The 24,083-nt window shown below is 42.9% G+C and overlaps 1 protein-coding gene across 1 annotated transcript; it reads left to right on the top strand.

Annotated features, from left to right (window-relative positions):
- Positions 1–1,044: 1,044 nt before the first annotated feature.
- Positions 1,045–20,285, top strand: FYB2 (FYN binding protein 2; the record flags this gene model as incomplete). Its single annotated transcript, XM_080349083.1, has 19 exons — positions 1,045–1,849; positions 2,806–3,000; positions 4,087–4,120; positions 6,779–6,867; positions 7,640–7,668; positions 8,873–8,904; positions 9,404–9,488; positions 9,803–9,956; positions 11,614–11,740; positions 11,840–11,883; positions 12,187–12,256; positions 14,243–14,326; positions 15,606–15,634; positions 16,394–16,454; positions 17,027–17,119; positions 18,849–18,933; positions 19,362–19,518; positions 19,681–19,714; positions 20,159–20,285. The coding sequence occupies 19 exons, from the start codon at positions 1,045–1,047 to the stop codon at positions 20,283–20,285; spliced, it is 2,334 nt and encodes a 777-aa protein (XP_080205209.1).
- Between the last annotated feature and the right edge of the window lie 3,798 nt (positions 20,286–24,083).

The following is a 24,083-nucleotide window of genomic DNA, read 5'->3' as shown; positions in this document are numbered from 1 at the left end:
ACGAAGTTCTGTCCTAGATAATTTTTTCCAATTTCCTCATTAGACAGGTTCTCGTGGAGCCTTACAGTACTCTGCACTGAACTAAGCTGCCAGAGTAGTGCACCTAATGTAATTCGTGGCATATAAAAAGTTATAGAGCAGTTCAAGGACTTAAGTAGCTCATAAATTTTTCTTCATATTTTCTCCCTAGTTCAGTTCAGGGCTGAAATTAAGCCACAACAACATTGCAGGCAAAATTGTGGTCTTCTTTCTCCAGGATGGGACAGCGACATGCCTGAGGGCAAAGTCTTGAAACAAAATGTTCTTAGGTGCCCTTTTAAACTGTGCTGTCACTGCTTAGCTCTCTTTGTTCAAAATCATATATAACCTGGGGCCTAGTGACTGTATGGGACAAGATTTGAGTATCTTAGCAGGTATTCGTGTCCTGGACCAGGAGATGCTCTTGCTGTCATTGTGTGCTCTGCGTTTGGTTTGTATGTCCTCTGCTTCTTGGTGTGGGAATAATGGCAAGGGGAGAAGCATCCAAAGAGCCATGGGAACCCTGAGCTAAACCAAAATGATGGAAAAGAAGATTTTTGTCCCAGGGGTCATTTGGAGCCTGCCAAGGTGGATGTTTAGTGCGTCTCTTCCCATGGTGAAGTTTTCTAAAGGAGGCAGGGTGTGGACTAGGAATCTGTGGGGCAGCACTGGCCTCTCCCCTGGCTGGTGTTTATGTACTGAAAATAAAGTGCAGTTTTCCTACCCAGCAGGTGCATGAGCAGTATTGCAGCACCTGTGCTGGGAAGCTCTGACATTCATTTTAGTGTTTGTCAGGTCCTCCTGAGAGAGATTCTCCAACACTAGGTGATGTTGGGGAGCAGGAGCCATCTCCACTGGCTCTGCTTGGTTGTGTTTCTGTGCCCTGCTTCTGTGTTTTCCTTCATCTCAGTTCTGTTGCCTTTATCAGAAGTGATTTGTGAGCCTTTAGAGGATGCTTTGAATGAGCTAATTCTCCTCTCCTGCTTTTAAATTTTCACTAGGCTCTGCATATCCTTGGTGATGAGGATGGAGTCTGGGCCTCCTTCTCTCTTAAATCATCATGATTGTATAAATCGCCTGTTCCCGCCCCTGAAAGCAGATGTTTTGTGCTCTTTGCCCTCCCAGGCAGGTGTGACTGATTTCCTAGCCCTCCGAGCAAAATTTCAGAATGACTCCACTTTGGCCAACAAGCTGGTGCAGCCACACAAAAAGCCTCCCACTGCAATCCCTCCCAAGCCGGGCTCTGGAGGTGATGCTGTGTCCAGGCCCCTGCCCCTGAGTAAGAGAGAAATGATGAAACTAAAACCCAAGGGTGAACCTGCCCATCCTACCTCCCAACCCTCTGCCCTCACCCAATGCAACCCCCTGGCATGGCCTCGAGCCAAGCTGAGTTACTTGGAGCTGACGGGACAGAATGAAAAGCGCAAAGGCAATGTCTCCGAGAAAGGGCTGAGTTCTCCCAAGAATGGTCGAGAGCAGCCTCTGCCATCCCATTTCACTGACCGGTATGGATCAGCCCAGACAGCTCCAGAGGACTCTCTGCTCTCTGGCTCTTTCCACCATGCCCTACAGATCTTGGAAAACACTTTATCCCACGGCAAGAAAGCAAATGCGATGCTCGCAACCAAACGGGCAGCAAACTTCTACGTGCACCCTTGCCCAGAGCAGATGTGTGCTCCAGCTGCCTCGGGCAGCAGCGGGATGCAGCCGTCTGGAAGTGATGCCGTGCGGGACTCACCTGTCCAGAAGAAGGATGCTCTGCGCCACAGTGAGCCAGCTCTTTCCCAGCTGGGTTATCGTGCACCAAGAGAGCCACCTCAGCACCAGAAAGGTACAGTAAGCTATACTCTTATTATAGGTATATAGGTCCTCTGAAAGTGCAGGATACATGAGAAAAGTTGTTAAGAGTTGGGACCCTCAAACAAGAGGCCAAACTGGCCCATTGGGGTGCTCTCCTCTTTCTCTGGAGGTCCCAGGGTTAAGAAATAGGCTCCAGACTGCTGGTGAGCTTGGGCAAGGGGAGGGTTCCCCATCTCCAGCAATTTTTTAAAAACTTGTTTGGAGAAATTGTCCACGTTTTGAGAATAGGATGAAGAGTGAGGACAGGGGAGTATGTTCAGTTCTGGTCTACTTTGGCCTTTTGCAATGACAAGGTAAATGTGACTACACCCTGCTATTTGCTTTTCACACAGACATAAAGGTTTTGCTTTTCTGCAAAGATAGTTTAGTTCAAATTAATATGGTTTAAACCTGAAGTCCCCCCTCTGCTCCCTCCCAGTTTTGCAAAAGGCAATATTCGAGCTTAGAGAGCATATTTTCCTTACAATATTTCTTACAGAAACTAGTGTTAGGAAACCTGAACACTGTGAAATTCCTCTTGCTAACATCATACTGAGTGACGGGGCACTGAAAAGATTAAGTCTTTGTTTACCCTGGAAAACTACCTTGCTCAGACTGTGTATGGAAAACAGCTATGCCACTAAATCCTGGCAGATTAAACTGTTATCAGTACAGAAAATTAGGCTAGTATTTATAGTCCAAAGGAAGGGAGCTGTTGAGATCTGAGGCCCCAACATGGTTAACTTCGTAGAAATCTGTAAAAATTAACATTTCCATTTACTTTTCTACTCTGGTAATGTGGTAAGACGCCTGCTGTGTAATGGGGATGCTGAAACTGGGAGGAAGCAGAGTTGGTTAGAAATGTCTGTGTAACAAGTAATGATCTTACATGGATTTTTGCTTAAATGAGGGCTAATTGCTGCCTGTCCTTGTGCTTCTCTGGAGCAGAGTCTGAGCCTCCCTTCTGCCAGCCCAAGGCCGGAAAATGGTCTCACAGCCTTGGGAGCAAGTGGCCAAGAATTAAACCTCTCCCTTCAGCTGAATCTCTGGGTCCAGCCCCTGGGAAGCCGCCAAGACTCCCACAGTTTGATCTCAGTGCTTTCCGAAGTGCCATGCCTTTGGTCCACAGGGGAAATGAAACAAGTAAGGGATTTCTAGTCTTTCTTCTCAAACCTGTTCTGCAGAAAATGAATAATAATTTGCAGTTTATTGACAACTGCAAGGCCACAATTCCTAGCACATGGAAATAAAACATGTGACTTGTTTCTAACATCTTCCTCAAACACTAAAAAGAACTCATCAGTTTCAATGAGGCTGAATTTTGCTCTTAATCTGGAAAAGGGATCTGTTTTTCCAGGCTGGATGTCATCCCCCATGCAGAAACCCGCTTTCTTCCCAACTGCAGTGTGTTGTGAGCAGTTTACAACTGGTTGTAAAGGAGCAGCAGCTGAGCATGAGGCGAGCTGATCTTTATCATGCTACTTCAATGGGAAATACCTTGACTCTGCAGCACACAACTGTGGGAAGGCACAATAAAATCGATAGAAACTGGTCTGCTAATCCCCCCCCCCATTCTGTTTTAAATACAACACGAGGCAATGTTAAATGTTCCAACATCAAGATATGCAAAAGTTCAGCTTCCCATAAGAAAACCCGATTGATGTTGCATAATAGGATATTCTGGATCACTTATTAAGCTGTTAAATTGTATTTCTTCGTAGATACAGACTTAATTATAGCCAGATCTTTGGGTACAACTTCTGCTGAATTGAAAAGGAGTTGCATTTCTTAGAAGGGCTCTGCTAAACTGTCTTGGGCTTTCCTGTGCCAGTACTTATTGGTCTGCCCTGGTCTCAATAAAAATAAGAGGGAAAGAGAGAGGTTTTCACTGTAACTTTTTTCTATCCTACTTACCTTTTCTAAATATATTAAATTCATGGAGGAAAATAGTTACATTTATATGTCGTTGTCTCCATGCCCACTCAATATTGCTCAGTTATTGATTTCTAGAAGGCCTGAGGTTGTTGCCTGGAAACATGAAATAATGACATATTAACATAGCCACATCCCCAGTTTCTGCTGGCAGTCTTATTTCACACCGCTCTTTGTGTGCGGTGTGATGCCACGAGGAGGGCCCATCCCCCTCACACATCCCTGTCGCTGCAGCTGATGTTCTGTAGGCAAGTGGTCTTGCCTTCACATGCTAATCCTCTGTGTGTTTGTGTGCAGCTGCTGACGAAGAGGATTACTTGACCCCTGGAAGGTGAGCATATGGCAACGGGAGCATCCACATCCCTGTGCAGTCTGGAGGGAATGTCCTGCTCCCAGAGGCAGCAACTTGCTCCAGGGATTGTGCAGACCTGCATGGGAAGCTCAAAGCTGGCTGGGATGACCTTCTCCTAAAGTAGAAAGCTTCATCTCTGTTTTCTCCTCTAGTCCCTTTGAGCAGCATGGAGATCCCTACCCATGTATCCTTAGATGTGGTTTAGCTGGTTGTAGGGAAAACAGCCAGTGCTTTGATTACAGAAATCACCGAGCATCTGTGTGGTTTTCGCTTCCTGTTTTCTACGTACTCAAGCTTGGTGTTTTTAGAAAAGAGATGCTTTTGAAAACTGTTGCTGAAACAAAGGCCTGGTGTAACCAGCAGGTGTTGGGGTTTTTTATTTTGCTTGCCCTCCTGTGTGTTTGTGCAGCCAGCACAGCCAGGGTATAGGAGTCGCTGCCCTTCCTCCCCTTCCCCAGGACTTCAGCTGCCTCCACATGCTCAAGTGAGTTTTTTTATTGAGTGGTGGTCCAAACTCACTCACCAGAAGACAAGACAATTGGTTCAGCTTCTGATTTCACAAGTGTCTGAAAGAGCTTAAAAATCTTACAGACACAATTGGTTTTGTATGCAAGGGGATCCTGACTTTTTCTGCTACCCCTCTGACTTGTCATGAGCGATTGTGTAGCAGTCCTGGTTCTGTGCCGAAAGAAAGCAGAAGTGGAGAAAATTATTCCTATACATGTTTTGCCTTAGCTGCATTAATATACAGCTGGGAAAATGGGGAACAGAATGGCTGAACCAAAGCAAAAAGAGACAAATTCTTAAAATACTTCCAGTGCCTAAACAATGAACTCTTGCAGCTAACAACGCAACAAGTTGTGCTTTTTACATCATGAGGTGTTCCTGCCAGCGTTGCCTGGTGCTTTCTTTAGCTTTTAACCTGTACTTGTCAGAAGAGAACTGGTCAAAAAATAACCAGCTCCAAACCTGTCATGCGCTACAAGTCCTAGAAAGATTAGCAATCTTCCTCTACTACTTGTGATAAGACCTTTACAATAGGTCACTTGTTAAATATTAACCATGTGATAATGGGAAATTAATTAAATGAACTTCAGCATAAAAGCAAAATCCTGGGGCTTTGGGGGCAGAAATTCCCCTCCTTGAAGCCCAGAGGTGGGAGCCCCACCTAGTCTGGTCTCTTAAACACCCAGATGTTGTTTGGGCCAGCTATTCTTGAGCTTCGGTTCCTTGTTTGGGGCAAACACTCTGCCTTCTCTTCTGCTCGTCAGGGATCCATCAGCCCAGCTGTATTTTGGGTCAGTGTAGCACTGTGGTGTTTATAAAGGGCTGTCTGGTGTCCAGCCAAGCTCTTGGGGTGCTATTTGGGCTGGGGTAGTGAAAGACAGGGCATTTTCCTAGTCATCTCTTCCTTAAGTGATGGCACCAGGAGCAAAATACCTGTGGGTGGTATTCATTCAATGTGTATATAGGTGTCCCCTTCAGTGGGATGCCCTGACCTGTGTGTCCAAAACATGCGGTGGGATCAGCAAGCTTGCAGGCCCTGGGCTCAGGGGCTGCAGGGAAGAGCAGGGGGCTGGGTCAGCCTTCAGCATTAGCATAAGCTTCTGCTTGACTTCAGGTGTCATTTCTTACTCTGATTTCACTACTGTTAAAATGCACCTTGAGTTTCTAGTTCCTCTTGTTCTGGTTTGCAACAACTACTCAGTCCTTGCGCTGTTGACATTGAGTTGTGACAGCAGGGCAATTCAAGGAAAACCATACCTTCCCTGAGGTTTATTATAGACTTAATGTAAGAGATAGAAGTTTTCACTATAACTTTTCCTGATGCTCTTTCACCACCCCACCTCATCCCCCACGTCTTGCAAGCTGCATCTTGTGCATTTGCCACTTCTCAGTACTCTCCTGAGCTGCTGAAACCTGGGTGGAGGTGAAGCCTCTGGGCTTTGCCTGGCTGCTCCTTGGGTTGGGTTCTTCTCTGCACCCATTCCCTGACGATGCTAATTTGAATTTCTGGAGGAGGAAAGGAAAAAGGAGAACTAGGAGATGGGGACTAGGATGGTAAGCCAAATACTTGAGGCTTTGCATTGCTGGGGCTGTGACACCTTCCCTCCCACAGCTGGCATGTCCCATGATGGCATGAAGCGTGTGGCTTGATAAGCTCAGGAGCAGGACCTTTATACATACCCTCTGCATATCTCTGTTTTCCCCTTCCCGTTTCCTTAATTGAGAACCAGCATGTGTTGTTATTAATTTTTAAGTAGCTGTGGTAGGTTTGAAAAACACTGCATTTGGATTTCTTTGGACCTTTTGTTCTGTTTCTACTTGGGGGATCGCTGTAGGCAGAAGACCATAATCCCAGTTTGAAGTCCCCTGATGTTCTTTGAGCCATATAAATGCAGCCTGTCCTCCCAAAGGAAAAGCTGTGGGAGTGTGGGCTTGAGGGGGAGGCTTTGCCGTGCCCTGCATCTGGCACAGGTCTCCTCTCCTTCTGAGGAATTCTTCATTTCACTTTGCTTTCTTGTAGACTCAGTATAAAAGCGCTTGAATTCCTTGTCCTTCAGATGAATATTTTTTTTCAGGCTTCTAAAAGAAACAGAAAAAAAAAATCCTCTCTCTTTTCTCTCATCTTCTCAGTGCTCAACTTGAAGAGCAGCATAATTATGAAGAAAATCCGACGTACCTGAATCAGTTTGGGGACACCACAACCTTGTGTGTCATTGAAGGTACTTTGCAAGGCAAGACTGCTAGGTGAATGATGTGCCATTTGGGATAGGGCCTCTAAAAATTGAAATAGTATTGTTTCTTCAAGCTGAGCAAAGCAGCTCCACGTTGGTCAGGGTGACAAAAGATGACTGTCTGTGTTGTACCTGTGCGCACTGTCACGGAATGTGGGCTTTGGGGCACAGACAAAAAATAAGTTGTAGTTTGGTGAGATGTTGCTTACAGTAAAACTGCAGTGGGGAAATGTCATAAGACACTACCTATGTAGAAGAGAAAGAAAAAAGATAGTGAGGCAAACCTCAGCATCTTCTTGGGAATGGGTTTTTCTCAGGGTACAGAGCTTTTCCATCTCTATTACTACTTCTTCTCTGTGTAATTTTCTCTATCAGAGTTACCAGTGCTCTGCTTTTACTTTTTTCAAAGTTTTCCATTTTGGGGGAGGTTAGCTTCTGCCTTGTGCGTGGGTTTTCTCTCTCATTGGAACAGGAGGCAAACAACTTCCTTTGGGGGACTCACCACAGCTCTTTTGGTTTTGCCCCAGGGGCTGTGAAAACTGTGGCCAGCCAAGCTCCATGCTGTAGTCCTCTGAATGTGTAAGCCAACATTCAAACAGTAAATTGAAGGACCCTGGCCAGTAGGACACAGCAAATGTACTATGGTGAATGTGTGCCTGGACGCTGGGAAATTTGGGCTGAAGTTGGGTTTTGCAAGTTTAAGTGCAGTGACTTTAACATGGACTAAAAATTAATACTTGTTCAAAAATATCTTTTCTAGTACCTAAGGCAGATCCTCGAGAACACAAGGTTAGTCTCCTCACAGCTGTTTTTGATCTTGTAGGCTTGACTGTACCATACATATCCTTTCCTATCTTAAGAAATATACAGATACTAAAAATTTCTATCTGTTGAGTATTTCTGTATGTGTGTCTGTGAAGACTCTCAAAAAATAAATAAGAGATTGCAGCGGGGACACGAAGACTAATGAGGTTTCCAAACACACTAGGGGAGCGTCAACTCCCTTGGCTTCCTCTGCAAACACGTAAGGAAGTGGTAACACCATCTGGCCATTGGTGGTAGACCAAGTAAGTGTCAACCACGGATATCAAGATCATGAATTCTGGGAGGAAAAATCCACTGAATTGTAGTGGAATTTCCTGTCAAAGGTGGGCTGGTGCTGGTAATCCACCTCTGAAGGCAAAAAAGCAAAATTGAACCAGATTTTATTGTCACAGCAGCATGCCTCAAGCTTGGGCTTGTGAGGGCAACTGCTGTTGGCACAACTGTGCGGGTTTTCATCCCCTGCTGCAGGGACATCTCTGCTGCAAACTGTGACCTGACTCTTTTAATTTTACCCTGGCTACAAAGTGGGTGGCTGTTCACCTTGGCATTGGAGATAACGTGCAATGAAGGCAGGATAGTGCATTGCACAGGGCTGGAATTGCCACAGGTGTCCCTAGATAACACCTGCTTGGCTGCATGGCCCACAGTCCTGGGCTGGGAGAACTCGGCACCTCGTGCCAGGAGATGATCATGTGCTGGGTATTGGTTCTGGCTCTGCTAAAAGAGTTTCAAGTCCTGACTTTCAGAGTAATCAAGATGTCCAGGAAATAGCACAAGTTTCCAAATGCACTTATCTGTGTGTGATTTGTGGAGAGGTGCTTTAGATCAGCCCTAGTCTTATTTTATGGTAGACTGGAAAATATTTATTTATTAAAAAAAACTTCTGTAAGCTCTCCAACCTGTAATTGCTTTCATTCCGACCAGTAGCTTCATTGGCCTGATCCCTTGCACTGTTACATTATCTGTATATAGTTTGTCAATATCTGTATCCCCTGTTCTGCAAAGTAGAGGAAGTATTCTTGTCTGATGACTATTCCAAATGTAAAATACTTTTGGGCTTTCTAAAGCAATATTTCTTTAAATGTTAGATGACAGTTGAGGCCTTGTATAAAAGCTTGACTATTGAGAAAAGCCCAGTGGCCGAAGGCTTTCCTCTTCTTTATTCTAGAAACCGAAGACACTTCTCTTTGCCAAATCCAGGTAATTTCCTTTCTCTCAAGCTTCTTCTAATCCCACAACTAACTCAGGTTAGGGTTAGAATATTGTAACACTCAATAAATAGAAAGAAATTTCAGATATTTTGTGACCAAGACTATGTAGGCGATGATGCTCTTCTGTGTTGGCACTCATGGTTTCTAAGATTGTTTTCATTCCAAAGCGTGATAGTGTGATGAGAGACACATCTTGTGAGCCAGGTACCACTGCTGGCAAATGGATCCAGCTTGTCCATTCCTGCCACTAGAAAACAATTACCTTAGTTTGTCTCTTTTCCAAGAGTGATTTCTAGTACCCCAAGTAACCAGTGACCTTTAGTTTTGGATTTGCCCTTACTGTTAGTACTGGCAATCTTTTTGGCACCTACGTCATTCAAAGGGAAAATGAGATGCATATTTGGGCACAGTCATAAAGCAATCTGTCTGTCTGTGACTTTGCTAAAATGTCTCTGTTGTGAGATCACCCTCATTTCTGAAATTTTCAGCTCTGAAAAAGCTATAATAGAGGATGAAAAAGAGGAAAAAACAAGTCTTGAAAGAGAGAAACAGGAAGGAAAGAAAATTTTCGAGGTATCATATCCTTGAGATTACTTTAAATAACTATTGCAGCATGTTGCTTCCCTTTCTGTTCTCTGTCTCTTTGGCAAACAGTTGAAACTTGTCCTTAATCGCCTTTTTTATTCTGCCTTCTCTTTTGCCTGCTCATACCTACAAGGCAGGTAGCGCTGCCAAGCAGTGCCTATTTCTACCAGAAATCCCTGATGGAAAAGGGCGAGAAACTTTTAAATCCACAGAAAGATAACTTTCATCATTATAGATATGTAAGTTATATTAGAAAACTGTTTCTAAAGACTGTATTGACCAAACCAAATGTCTGATCTCAGGTGAGTGGAAATGAATATGTATCTCCCACTAGTCAAGCCAAGGAAGATGGTAGAGGTGGGATGGAGGTGCTACAAGAGAAGCAGGATGTGACCGGTACCCAGACTGCAAAGTATCCTACCCCACAAGGGCTGGCAAGAGATGGAGTGGAGCTCTGTGAGTATCTCATTGCATTGTTGAGTGTTTCCTCAGTCCCATCTGTTGCCCAAATGTCTCTTCCATATGGGAAATAATGTTAAATTTGGATGCTACTCTGGAACCCATTTAGTTAAACCAGGGCAAAAGGTTGCATGCGCATTTGTATTCTAGTCTGAATCATTTATTTTGGCTTGGCAAATAGTTTCCTAAGTTGGTTAACCATCTGCGTAACTTTAACCGAGGTGTTTATTTTTCTAGCAGGTTGCCCTTATCCAAGAGAGCTGAAATACATCTCCTCTGCTTCTCATAATTTATAGAGTCTCAGAAAAGGGTTTGGCTAAGGCTTGTGGTAGAAACACACATGGGCAGGATGAGAGCCCAGAGTTTCCCTCTTTCCCTTATTAAGATGGATGATGGCTCCTTGCTCCATCTTCTTAGTAGTTCCCGTGAACCTTTTTCTGACTTTGGGTTCGTTCTGTCATGATGCTCTGAGACAGTGTCCAGAGCTGGTGAACTGCACCTGAGCTGCACAATTATTAAACACACAGCTTGAGGTATAAGAAGTGTGCATGGGCTCTATTCTGCAACAGCTTACTCCTGCCTCTGCAAGCCCTTAGTGTGATGTGGTAGCAGCTCAAAAATAAAAGAGAGAAAAAGTAGCTCTGAGCTCTGTGAACAGACCAGGAGTGTGAAGGAGAAGAGTATAAATTGACTGCGACTTTGGTTGTTGATATTGGTGTGGCCCTCAGTTTTTGTTTTTCTTTTAATTTTAAAATTGCTTCATAATAGTTTTCTGGTTTGGTTGGTGTCTGTTTTTGGAAGAGATCTTGCTGATTTGCTTGACCTTTGAACAGCTGGAGGTAATTTCTGTTGGAATATTTTTTTTTAAGTACTCATGGGGAGCCTCCTGCTATTGTTTCACGAGAGAGGCTGATTTGGAGAATTGTTTGGTTCCCCTTCCCCCCGCCATGCTTTTCTTCCTCATGGGGGTCTGAAAGTTTTATAGCAACTCTGGTCATTAACTAGAGCAGATTGTGATGGTACATGTTCTGGTGAGAACTACTGCTTGCACCTGTGTTCATTTAGAAACACTATCTGCTTTTATTTTTGTGGCTGCATTTCTACATTATTCCAACACTCTTAAACCAGTTTTAAGGATTTAATATTGCCACTTAACTGAGTCCTCCAGCAACAATCTTCTAACGTCATGAGGTGCTCTCATGCTTGGTTCCAGCCCTTGGTGAAACACATCTCTGGGATACTCTCCCTCCTTGGCTCCATTCTGACATATTGCTTTACAGGTGTATTCTCAATGGATTTTAGCATCTCCAGTAACCATGCTAAACCCTCCTTTCAATCACTTCTATGAACATCCATGAATAGTCTTGGGGTGTTTTCTGGTGAGGAGCATTTGGGTCACAGCTGCCACAACTGAGAATATTGATGGATGTTTTAATTTTTTTAAACCTAAAATATTTTAAAACATTTTAAAGCTAGATGTTTTAAAACTTAAAATATTTTTAAGTTCTTCACTTTTCTTTCTCTGAGTGGCTCAGTGCTTTTCCTGGACTCCTGGAATGGCAAGTGTGTCTGTAGGCTCTTCCTTGTTGTGGCTTTAACTGTTACCCTCAGCAGGTACCCTTGCCCTGAGAGAAGTTTCCTTTCTCGTTTCCAGTGCGCAACAGGAGTATTGGTGCTCTGAAGCCAGGGGTAGAAAGAACAGCCTTAAACCAAAACATTTGGCAGTCTCTGGAGGCACCAGAAGATATATATGATGATGTTGAGGGCATGCATGATAGACTGTAAGTATGGACCTGAGCTCTTCATGATGGCTGTGTCTGTGAAATGTCTTTTAAAAACCATGCTGCAGCACATGCACATGTAAAATTTCTGTCTTTTAGCAGCCAAGCGTCAGATGTCTCAAGTGCGTTCGCTTCAGCCAGCAGTAAGTGCAGCACATGGAGAAGCTTGAACGGGAGCTGCTTTTAATTTGGGCTGGTCCCTGGGAGATGATGCGAATAGCTTCATTTAATGTTCAATATCTATAGTGTCTCCGTCTGGCCTGGTTGTTCTGAATTCCCATTAAAACCAGTGGGGTGCAGTACACGTGTGTAGTATGGAATCCATTTGAATGACCTTGAAGCCTCTGTAAGAGTAAAATGTAGTGACCTGGGTGCAATTTGTCCAGCAAACCTCACCTCATTGCTACTGAACGTGGTTTGTGATAATGATGTGCCTTGGTTTTAAGTTTCAGGAAACAGCTACGAAGAAACATATGAAGATGTTGAGATTGAGGGTGATAATCCAGCAAAAATGGAGTAAGTTGTAATTTCTTAGCCTGTATTTTGAAATACTGACCACACTTCCTTGATTTCACATGTCAGGTACTGGCTGAAGTCTTTTTGTTGCCTAATGCAACTGCAGAAAAGTTGTTGTGTGGGTGGGCTTCTTCCCCCTCTTCCTCCCTCTTTCCACTTTGGCTGACACTTAGGGAACAAAAAATAGTTATGAAAATTAAATCCCTAAGCAGTGAGGCCTTTTTATTAGAGCTTGAAGTACTCCCCTTACAGACCTCTGCTTGCATAAAACACACAGGAGTCTTGCTGTCTTGATCAAAGTGTTGCTCAGCTGTAGCTCAGAAATGGCACCTTTCTGTGTGTGCTGCAAGAGGTAATGCTTAAGGGAGAAATGGAGGTATTGCCCCTATTAAAAAAAAATTTTTAAAAAGGACAAAATGTTCACAATTTACATCCCAGAAGGTTGGAAAGCTGAAAGGAGCCCAGGCTGTGAGTTAATGCCTGCAGCTGACATGCTGTAACTAACTTGCAACCTGCTCTTTTTTTATATATCTTCTCGAGATATTTGCTTCCAGAGGGTGTGTTAGAAATGCAATGAGTTTTGCAGCCTCAGGTTTATACATTGCCTGAGCTCCCCAAATGGATTAAGAGGTGAAACATGAAGTTAGTTGTGTTTTTGCTTATTAGCTTTGTGTGGTTCCCTACTCTCACACAGTAAAAGATTTCCTACATCCCTTGGTAAGAAACAGAGACAGCCTTTGGGAATGGCATATGCGCTGGGGATGCTGCACACAATTGCTTCCAGTGCATCTGGCGGTTCTCTTCTAAGGAAGCGGTGTGGGAGGAATAATAAGGTGTTGCTGTACATCTGCTTTTTTCTTTATGGATGTGGGACTCCTACTGCCTTGCATATGGATGCAAGTCTAGCTTCTGCATGCATGTAGAGCCTGTGTGTATTGGAGACGGGGAAAAAAATACAGGAAACCTGAAACCCTGGCTGTGACTGGGCACTTATTAAAAGGTAGAAATGTCATTTCTCTGCACATTGTCTGTGGGAGTTGTGTAGCAGAGGTGCTTGAGCTTCTGCAGCCAGATGGTAGGTGCGCTGGCATCTGCATCTGGTTGCTGGACCAACCAGGTGTGTTCCCTACCTGCTGGGAAGCATCCCCATGGCTTTCCTGCACCTCTGCAGCCATGGGTGCTGAACAGCAGCAGAAATTAAGCTGTATTGCTAATTCATAGAGGAACAGTGTGTCTTGCTGGGTTTGCAAGGGAATTTCATGACGAAACTAGGATTGTGACCAAATTCACAGGGTTCAGAGGTCAGTGTCTTAATCCGCAAACCAGTATTTATTTAGTCTTTCTATTGATCCCACGTGCAGGATTAGGTGGGCTGATACACATGAAGTATTTTTAATAGTGCTTTGTGCATGGGTAATGTCGCCCATATGAGGATCTTGGCATTTCACAGGTACTTTATTAAAAAATTGCTGTGTAGCTTTGCAACCCCCTGTAAGCTTCAGAGAAGAGTGTGTGTAGTGAAATGGTCTTCTCAAGAGTGTGAAAGTCAGAAATGTGTGATGAAGGGTGGCACAGGCAGATGCTACTGATGTCCTGCTTCAATGTGCATTGCGTATTTCTGGGCAGTTTTTGTCTGTTTCATCCGAAAAAAATTTACTCCAAATAAACCTGGGTCATTCTGTAGCTTTTGGGTCAGAGGAGGGACAGCTTCAGTTAACACAGAAAAATTTAAAGCTAAGCAAAGATTTGAGCTTGGACTTGGTAGTTAAACACCTTTTGCTGTGTTGGTGCCTGTCTTATTGAATCCATCATTCATCTTCATGATGCTGTTAAGGCTTAAAGCCTAGTTCTAATCTGAGGTCTAAGATCTGCTTGCTGACCTTCCTTTACCTGCTTCAGGATCTCTGGGGCTATAAGTATTGCACTTCTCACGTGCTTCAGTGCTCAGTGCCTCTTTAATTTAAAATCTATTTCTCTTTTGGACAGAACAGAAAAACAAAAGAGATTTGGAAATTTGTTTAAAATAGAAAAGTTGAAGCTGAAGAACAACAGGTTTAAGGAAAACTTAAGGTAAGAAAATGGTTGTTGTCTGACCCTTTCTCCCTCCAAACGTGAGCATTCATAGTTGCAATAATTTGAGAGCAGGAGGTCTAAGGGTAAGGAATACAGTTTTATTGGGAAAAGTTATGCTGAAAGTGCTTCTGTTGTTGCATTGGGAGCTGCTATGGCAGATGTGGCCAATGATCCGTCTGTGCAGCTTCTCCAAAGTCTATGATATTAGGAACCTACAGGAGCAGGTCCTACGGCAGAGTCCAAGTTTTCATAAGCTTTCTGCTGCCTTTGGTACCCTTCTGATACCTCAGCGTGATGCACGAACAAAAAAGAATATATGCAAGAACACAGAAATGTGATACCTGCTGCTTAGACCTGTGGGCAAGGATTAGGCAAAAGCTTGCTGAGGTGGCTTTTAAGGGTTGAGTTTTTTTATTCCAAGTACCATTTATAGTACCCACTACCATATAAATGGCAACAGCATATGTTGAGTAAGTTTACTATTGAGTCTGCAGTCTAACAAGTTAGGATAGAGGATATTGTATAACTTCCTATAGTGCCCTTTTGGGTACTCACACTTTAATATTCAAAACCCTGGTTAAGGTTCCAGGGAAATTGCCTTTTCCTGAGGTTCACAGTAGCTGTCTGCAGGCCCGTCCTCCGCCACTGCCAGCGTGTGCCTCGTGCCATGCTCAGTGCCTGAACTGTGGGAAAATGCTACTTCTTCTTATCTCTTTGTAAATTCCAGATTAACCAATTTTTGCTTAAAAACCTTTTCACACTAGATGCTCTGCCATGTCAGTGGCTCCTTCCTGCATCACTGCTAAATATCACTCTAGGGAAGGAGCCACCAGGTTTCATGCCATTCTTCTGTTGCAAACAACCCCTAAAGCTTCTGCAAGTGTCTTAGATATCTACAGTCATTATCACTTTTAAATTTCTGGACAACCTATGGCAGACTACAAGGAGGAAGCTACTGCAGTCCATCAAGCCTCTAGCGTTTGGGAAGGGGTGTAGGCGTGGGCAGAAGGAGGGTGCTTTTGCCAATTTGGACTGTTCTTTGGGTGCAATATAGACCTTTCATAACCAGCTTGGTGAACGCGTGGCCATTGTTGCTGCCAGAGGATGGAGGTGCTTATTTAGCAAGGGATGTAATTCCGGCAATTGTGGTTGGTGTCATGGAGCTCGTCACCTAGACCTGCCCCCATCACTTCAGCAACAAGAGCTGCTATGCTACTTTGTTGGTGCTTGTGGAATTTTAGGTGATGCTGATGTGCAAACTTGTTTCTATCTGCAGGTTGTTTTCCATTTCTGTATCAAATTTAGGTAAGCAAGATACATGTATCTGGCTCTTGGGGTTTTGTGTGTGTGAAGAGGCGAATGTATTGCACAATGGAAAACCAACTTTACACATTGTGCTTTTCTGAAAATCACGTAATGTGGCACCATTAACTCTGAAGACATGACAGAGATTTGTGCTTCAATTGAGGGTGGGTTTTTTTGCTCATTTTTGGATGTTTCTTCTTTGAAGAAGAGCATTTCTCCTGAAGGTCTGAATATACTTAGGAAGGCGATGTGTGAAGCAGTGAATACTGAGCCACTCCTTCCAGGTTGACGGCGGTGTTAAACAGCTCTCCATAAAACTACTTATTACTGCCTGGTGGAGGGACAAGTTCGTGCCCTGTGTAAATGGGGGGTGGATGCAAAAACTGCCCCCACTAATCATGCCTTGAGAAGGTGCAGGAGTGAATGTACCCATGTCCTTCGGATGGAAAGCATGCCTGATTTGGCCACAGTTCAAAGCTGGGGCTTTGCTTCTGCTCCTGCTCCATCCCTGGAGCTGGACAGCTGAACCTGTACAGAAACCTGCCCACAAACACACCTTAACAAACCCAAGCCTCCTGCCTTGTGCTAGAGTTTTGAATGGTTTGCGGTGTCCCAAGGATCTTTCTTTTGCATGGCCTTGATCTCTCTGGGTTAAATGACCAGCAGTAGCCCCTATTTTCCTTTGCAATATATTATTTCATGTGCCAGGCTCAGAATGACACCTCCTAATACATTTCTCTGCTGTGTTTTGGTTGACAGTGGCTGGTTCCCAGGATGACACGGTGTACGATGATGTTGAGGTGGGGCAGAGAAAACCAAGGTGAGGAGGGTGCCCCCTTCTGAGGCTGGTCCTGGGTCACAGAGATGTTCCTCCTGGCACAAAGCTGTGCCTTGGGGAGCCTGCTGTACGGTGAGCCACCAAGGGTCATGAGCTGGTCGGGACTTAGTCCTCTGGAGACAGTCCAGGTGCCCTTTCCATGTGTGTTTAATTTGGCAAGTAGCATCCTGCACAATGTTTCTTCCATGTGACCTGGTTAGTGCCAGAGACATGAAAAGGAGAGGGCTGCTCCCTGAAACATGTGAAAATTCAGATACTTTTCTTAAGGAAAGAAAACTCCAGCTCCCAGACCTGATAATCAGCCCCGTCCTGGCAAGCTCCTTGTCAGAAAAATTACTTTTAATAGGAACAGCATGTCTCAATGTCTTGCTGCCAGATGATTATGGCAGCAGCACGTGCTGGTATAAATCACAGCAAGTGTTTGCGTTTCAGTGGTGGTTGTGGGGGGAGACAGAAAGAAAAATCATGACTTTGCAGCTACACAGGTTTGGGGAGAGGGCACAGGATTCTGGCAAAAACCTGAATTTCTGTGTGGTTCTCTCCCCTCCTCTCAGAGAGAAGGACGATAAGTACAGAACCTGGATGCCAACATTTTTGATGGCAAAAGAGGATAAGGATCAAAGGAAAAGTGGCAGCAATATGGAAAGGTCTTGATTTTCGTTCTGTGTTTTCCTGTGTTGTCTAACTTCATACTCGCATCTGTTGAATCGTTTGCAGGAGTGGGATGCCCCTGATTGTGCATTTTGTTTGGCTGCTGCTCTGGGGTCCTTTCCCTTTGAATCCATCTTTCAGGAAATCTTTGCAGAAAATATCTTAAGGGCAAAACAAACTCTTGGATCTGAGCTGTATGCAAGCAGGGATGCCCTGTGTCTCATCCTGAAGTTGTATCATGTCCTCCCACTTAGCGGAAACAGAAAGGTGCTACTTGCTGTATATTTGGCTGCTTTCCTGCACTTGTCAGTCCCATTGCTTCTTAAATTTTGCCTTCATTAAATATTTTATCTCTGTGGATCAGCTATCACTATTGTGGCAAGAGAACTGTGTTTATGAGATTTGTATACAGCATAGTAATTGGCTGTGTATTCCCCTTAACCTTACTTTAAAGTACTGAATTCTTGACTCTTCTGTTTCCAGTTGGATTTATTGCATTGCCTCTTGCTGTGCCATTTGTGCATAAAAGCAAAAATAAAACTTTTTGTTACCGATTCCGCAAAAATTCACATGAAAGTAGGAGTTGCCATTTCCCTTTTAGATCAGGAAAGTGTGCATTGCAATGAGCTTTTTCATGACCCAATACCTGGGACTTCAAACAAATGCAAATCAGAGATCTGTTTTCTGCAGAGTTCCTGCATGGGGTTGCTCAAACACCACTTTTTTGGGAAAAGCCATGCATGTAATTTTACAAACTATCAGGTAGTCAATGTGATTTCATCTGTTCCTTAGAGATCACAGGTCCTACTGGCTGAGTCTGCCAAGGAGGAATCCCTTCACAGCTTAAAAGTCCCTAATTTCAGATCTTGTTTCCCCGTCTCTCAATTTTAAATGCATGAAAGTTAGCCAAGGTTGAATAATTTGTTCTAAGTGGGTGGGTTTTATTTGGTTGATTGGTTTGCTGGTTTTGGTTTTGTTTGTTTGTTGGTTGGTTTGGTTTGTTTGGGGCTTTTTGTTGTGGTGGTTGTTTGGTTTTGTGGGTTTTGTTCTTGTTATTTTGCTTGTTGTTGTGGGGTATTTTTCTTGTTGTTTTGTTTTTTTTTTCCCTTTCCCTGTCTTAATTTTAAAATGAATGCCATAGCTGGAGTTTCATGTACAAACCAGGATGAGCAGCATCTCCATACCCATGAATGGCCATTGCTCCCCTTAAGCCAAGTTATAAAAGCTTGTTTTACAGTTTACAGTGCTATTTAAATATCTGCTTGAGTGACTTTCTCCATGTGCTAAGAAAGCAACAACAATCTTGAGAGCTGTGTCAAGCCCCACTTCCATAAATGACCCAGGATGAGAGTTATCTGGGGACCCTTAATGTTTACACATACATAAAACCAGGAGACAAACTGCTGGGGGAAAAGTGACTTGTTGACTTCTCTAAAAACACAACTGATTTGAAACACTTGATAGGAGTTTGTTTGTTGCCACGCTCCTTACAGAGAAAACAGTTATTGCAAATGGAGATAGAAAATGGCTCAAGTTTTGCTCATCAGCAGGTTTGAGTTGTATATTAATTTTTTTAACGAAAAATAGCAATGTGAACAGTGTGCTTTGCTCTTTCAAGAGTTCATTGCAGACAAGGCTGGACTAAGGCTCTGTGTTGCATTTCCCGGTGTGCCAGGGGTCATTTAAATGGAGCTCCTAAGTGTGTGTCTGTCATTCTCAATGCAGGAGTATCTTCAAAGTCAAGAAGAGCAATGCAGAAAAAAGCAAGAAGATGGCAAAAGAAGAGAAGTTTTTTAGAGAAACATTTATGGTACGTGTTTTTTTAGAGAACTGGTCATGTCAGAGGAGGAAAGCAGCTACCTGCTGTGCTTAAAAGATGCATGGTGGAAAGCTGTTGGTGCTTTGCTATGCTGGGAGAGATGTCCCACTGACGTGCTGCCTTCTCCTCAGGGAACTTCCTCAGGGATGTTGCTGGGGTTTTTTGTGTGGGTGGGGCATTTTTTTAAATTTGTGTGCGTGTGGCTGTTTGTTTTGTGGGTGGTGGTGTTTGTCGTTGTTGTTTGTTGGTTTTGCTGGTAGTTTGATTTTTTTTCCTCCCCCTCTTTTTTTCCTCTCTTCAGCCCCAGACAAAGCCTCACAACCCATCCTGAAATCTCTTCTCTCCCTCCCTTTCCACTGCCCTTAAAGACATTGCACACTAGTGTAGAATAACTTGTGGTTTTTATTTCTTTTCCGCAGTACGATAGGGAGATCAACGTCATCAACACAGCCACTGCTGAGTGCTCGGTCCCCAGTATGAGGAGAGTTGATCTCCCGGTCACAGCTGGAGAACAACTGGATGTTATCGATGTCACAGTGGGCAACGCCGTGATCTGCCGCAATTCGGAGGGCAGATGTAAGTTTGCAGAAAGTCTCTGGCACAGGCAGTCACTTTGCAATCCAGTTTTGAGAAGCAAGCAACAGTATGTTCTTTGTGCTTAGCCACTGGGCCTTTATTTGTTCAGGAGTTTATTAATTTTTTTGGTTTTGTTTTGTTTTTTTCCCTGTATTTTTTCAGATGGGTATGTTCTAGTGGAGCATTTGAACTTCAGGTAAACTCAGATTTTATTTATTATGATGCATATTTTCTTCTCCTTCCTGTGTATAGATATTTGAGATCTGGAGAAATGTACTTAAAACTTCTGAAGGCAGGGAAAAGTTAATGTAAACACCCCGTATTAAATATTAAGTAAGTATTTCCAGTTTTATTCTGCTGTTATACAGGTTTCCAGTCCAACTACAGCTAAAAAAAAAAATCCCTGTCCAGTCAAGACTTGTATAAATTGTAGATTCTTGACTTGCTTTCAGATATGCCATATTAATTCACATCTGCTGCAAACATGGGCCACTCCGTGTGCCTCGCCTTGCCAAAACACACCCTTAAATTCCCTGCTGCAATATCATTTCCTTGCATGCTCATGCATAATTGATATAAATGAAGCTCCTCTTGCCCAGGTACCCATTGCTGTGAAACTTTTTTTTATTTAATTTTTGAGACAGACAGTACTAAGGGCCCTGACAGCTGCTTTCCCCCAGAGCATCCTTGAAGGTCTCGTTTGTGCTTCCTGCATCCATGAGAGTCCACGTTGGCCAACTGCAGAGAGCCGATGCAAATGTAAATAAAGTTTTATTTTTTACACTTACACTGATAAGTTTGCAAGAGACATTTCCTTTTCTTTTTGGTTGGTTTGTGGGGTTTGTCTTATTTTTAATTTATATTCGTTTGTTTGATTTGGGGTTTTTTGTCTGCTATTTAGAGCATGTCTTCACTGATTATCTCACCATTAGTTATTTTCAGTGTTTCTCACTTTTTGGAGTACCTTGTTGGTCAGCTCTGAAATGGCTATAACATTGCTGCATTTGCATTAAAAATTTTGTGCAGAACGTAACAGTTTAGTTGCTCTATGTGCATCTCGTTACGGTCTGTTTCAATTGCTGGAATTGCAAGATTCTCCAAAAGATTTGCTCTTTAAAATGCAAGCCATTTAAATTTGAACTGTAAATTTGAAAGTATTGGGACAAGAAGTATATACCACCACTCCTGCCAGGTTAAATATATAAAATACTGGAAAAAAATTGACTCATCTCTTTCCAAAAAAACCATTAAAAAAGAGTAAATAATGTGTTCAGTCAAAATTTTCTTTATTTTTGTAAGCTAACGTAGGCATCCCAGCTATGTGAAGGCTGAGTCCTGGCAGCAGCAGGCAGTTCCCCAACAGTTGCCCTTGTGTTCGGGCTGTTCTCTGCTGTGGGCCTGCAGGATCATTGCTTATTTTAACAAAAAATGCTCCTAAATGTAGGAAGAGAAATATAAATTGCTAATGGTTTCTCCTCAGTGTATCCAGTGGCTACCTTTTCAAAAGCAGAAGAAATGTGGATAGGGTTTTTACATGGCCTTGGAAGAAAAAAAAAGAACTTAAATATGACTGTATATAATCTATAGGTTCTGCCCCTCCCCAGCACATTTTAAGAGCCCATATCAGTTTGCTCATAAATATCCTAAAAATGTAGATGGTTTAATTAGAAATTATTAAATGTTCCAGGCTTAAGAAAACACAGCAAAATAAAAGCACCATTTCAAAGCTGGTACAGAAGACATCAGAAAAAACAGCAAATATTTAACATTTACTTTTAAGTCTATACAGGCATTCTTATTTATTTTACCATGTGGTTACTATTAAGTGCATTGGCCTGCATCCATCCTTGCAATAAAAAAATAAATAAAACAATCCGCTGTAAGCATGTGCAGCTTTGCAGGCTTGCCAGCCCAAATATTTAGATTTTCTAGCAGAGATGGAGAGTTTGGGGAGCTGAAGTGCGTGTTTGGCTTGGGAGCAGGCGGGGACGTGCTCTATGTCCTTCACCTACAGCCTTGGCGGGGAATTATGGCGACGGAAGTTGTGGAGATGCTTTACCCAGAGGGCTTTTTTTCCACGATGATGTTTAGGATTGATCCTGAGAAGAAAACACCTTCTTCCTCATCTCCTCCCTCATCCTCCTCCTCCTCCAGCACTACCTCAAAGGTCCTGAAGTCTATTAATCACACGCTCTGTAAGTGCCAGAGGCAAATTATGTATTAGCCACATGTGCTAGATCTTTTCTTGTCTCCTAAGGAAATTATTTAACAATTTTTCCTTTTCTTTTAATTACGTTAAAAAAAAAAAATCCCCCTATATATCCTGTGGTATACGTGCCTGGGCCTCAATCCCGGTGCAGTTACACACAATCCTTGTGGGGTTGTGACCCAACTCAAGGCAAAACATACAACTGCTGCCGTGGTGTTGGCAAATGACTTGCAATGCACTTAAAACTATTTTTCTTCATGGATAGATTCCAATGCATGTACAGAAGGAAAGCACTTGATAGGGGATGACTCAAGACAATACAAAAATGCTTTACATATAGCAATTTTGATTTCCTCAAACCACAGAGTGGCTGTATTTACGTCAACATATTGGTCAGGAAATTAAATTCTTCCTTTTTTCTTTTATGGCCTTGTTGGTACACCTTGAACGCATCAAAACTTGAAGTAATTCTTACATGAATTTTAAACCTTGTTCTTCCACGTTCCTTCTCAAAATGGAGATGATCACAATAACCATTCTGGTTTGTCACATCTGAGGGAGACCTGAAATTCCTTACAAGCCACATACGTACCTTTTTTACACATAAATTGTGTAAAAGGGAAACTGTAGATAGGGATGAAACTGGACCACTCACAGCAGCTTTGTGCCTTAACTGGATTTGCATCCCTCTGCATCACAGATACATGAACTAAGTTCCAAATTTCTGCCTCCCAAGCACCTTTCCTGCAATAAAAGACTATTTTTGCGCAATATTTTAAAAATCCTTCTCTCCATGTTTTTGAGTAAGGAGTAGAGATCTGAGGTAGCACCAGTCCATCATCAGCTCTGCTCAATGCACATTAACACACAAGAAAACCTTTGGGCCTGGCTTCTGGCATGGATTTTGGATTGGGGAAGCTGTTTCTGTTATTCCTGTAGATGCTTTAATTCCCCTCCCTGCTCCAGAAGCATCTGTGGCCCCACAACTGGGATGTGCCGGGAGCATCTCCTGAGGGAAACCAGCCAACCCCAGCCTGCAGAAAAAAAAAGGAACTGTGCAATAATGAAGTTTTAAGGATTTACTGCTCTTGCCTCTTTTCATCTCTGAGTTTATTAAAGTGCAAATGTCAACCACGGAGACAGCTATGACATGCAGTGCAGTACACCCAGAAACACTTTCCACACCATAAATGGAAGGTAAAAGGCTTCGTTGTGATTATCTAATGCACAGTTACTTGCACAAAGGACAAAACTGAACCTAGGCCCTGTGCCCTTCCAGAAGGGCTGCACCCAGAAAGTACTACAGTAATTAATTTAAAGCCAAAAACCTTCTCCAGCCCATTAGTTGACAAAATATAAAATACCAAGAAGGACAGAGGATTTATAGAGCTCAGTATTTTTTTCTGAGGTTCATATTAATGACATGTTTGAAGCAATGCTTATACTCAGAGCTTTTTATGATTTTTTGTTAAAATACCAAACCTTAATTACATAATATCATAAATACTCCTTATAGTACAAACAAAAAATTGCACCAGACTAATCTGGTTCATCTCTTTCACAGAGCTGAATTTTGTCTGCCCAAAGATGCTGGGCCACAGACACTACAGTTATCCTGGGATTCAGTTTTGCTTTGTGCGCTACAAGAAAAAAAAACACCAACCAAACAAATGCATTGAGGTATAAGACACGTGAATATAACATGATACAGAAAACATGAACATGCTTTCAGCTACAAGAATAAATAGTACTGAGTCTACAGTATCTACTTCACAGCTTTGTGAGATGAGGATAAATAAACTCTTTCAAAACCTAAAAAAAAAATTGAGATGAGTCTTAAAAATAAACTTTGATTTTTAAACTAAGGCAGCTTCAGCAGGAATTTCAAGGCTTTTGTTGAAAATGGACTTTTTGTAACACCAAAAATGCACTCATGTTTTGCAGCTAGTGCTCTGATTTACTGTCCAGGTCTCCTAACTTTAATAATCAAAATGAGCAAAGACACGTGCATCGAATACACATTTGATCTCAGCAAAAGTCAGTGTTTGGTCAATAAGCATAATGTGGGAATTCTGAAAACCAGTTCACCTCTGAGGCATGGGAGTGAGGTACCTCTAAACGAGTCATTAACTCCAGAGGCAGACTGGAAATTCAGAATTACAGGAAGCTGCTGAATGCTGAAAAGGGATATATAAGGGGAGGGCTAAGGAAGCCAAAGGAAAGGACTAAATGGAAAGCCCACACCAAAGTAAGACCTGAAGAAAGGTGACTCTAGTAGGTACATCATACACCTGAAATAAAAAGGGTGGCTAAAACTTTCCAGTAAAATACTGCAGGAGGTGGAGTGAGGATTTGT

This window comes from Nesoenas mayeri, assembly GCF_963082525.1.
Source record: "Nesoenas mayeri genome assembly, chromosome: 8".
Lineage (NCBI taxonomy): Eukaryota > Metazoa > Chordata > Aves > Columbiformes > Columbidae > Nesoenas > Nesoenas mayeri.
This window is presented reverse-complemented; position numbering and strand designations above follow the sequence as displayed.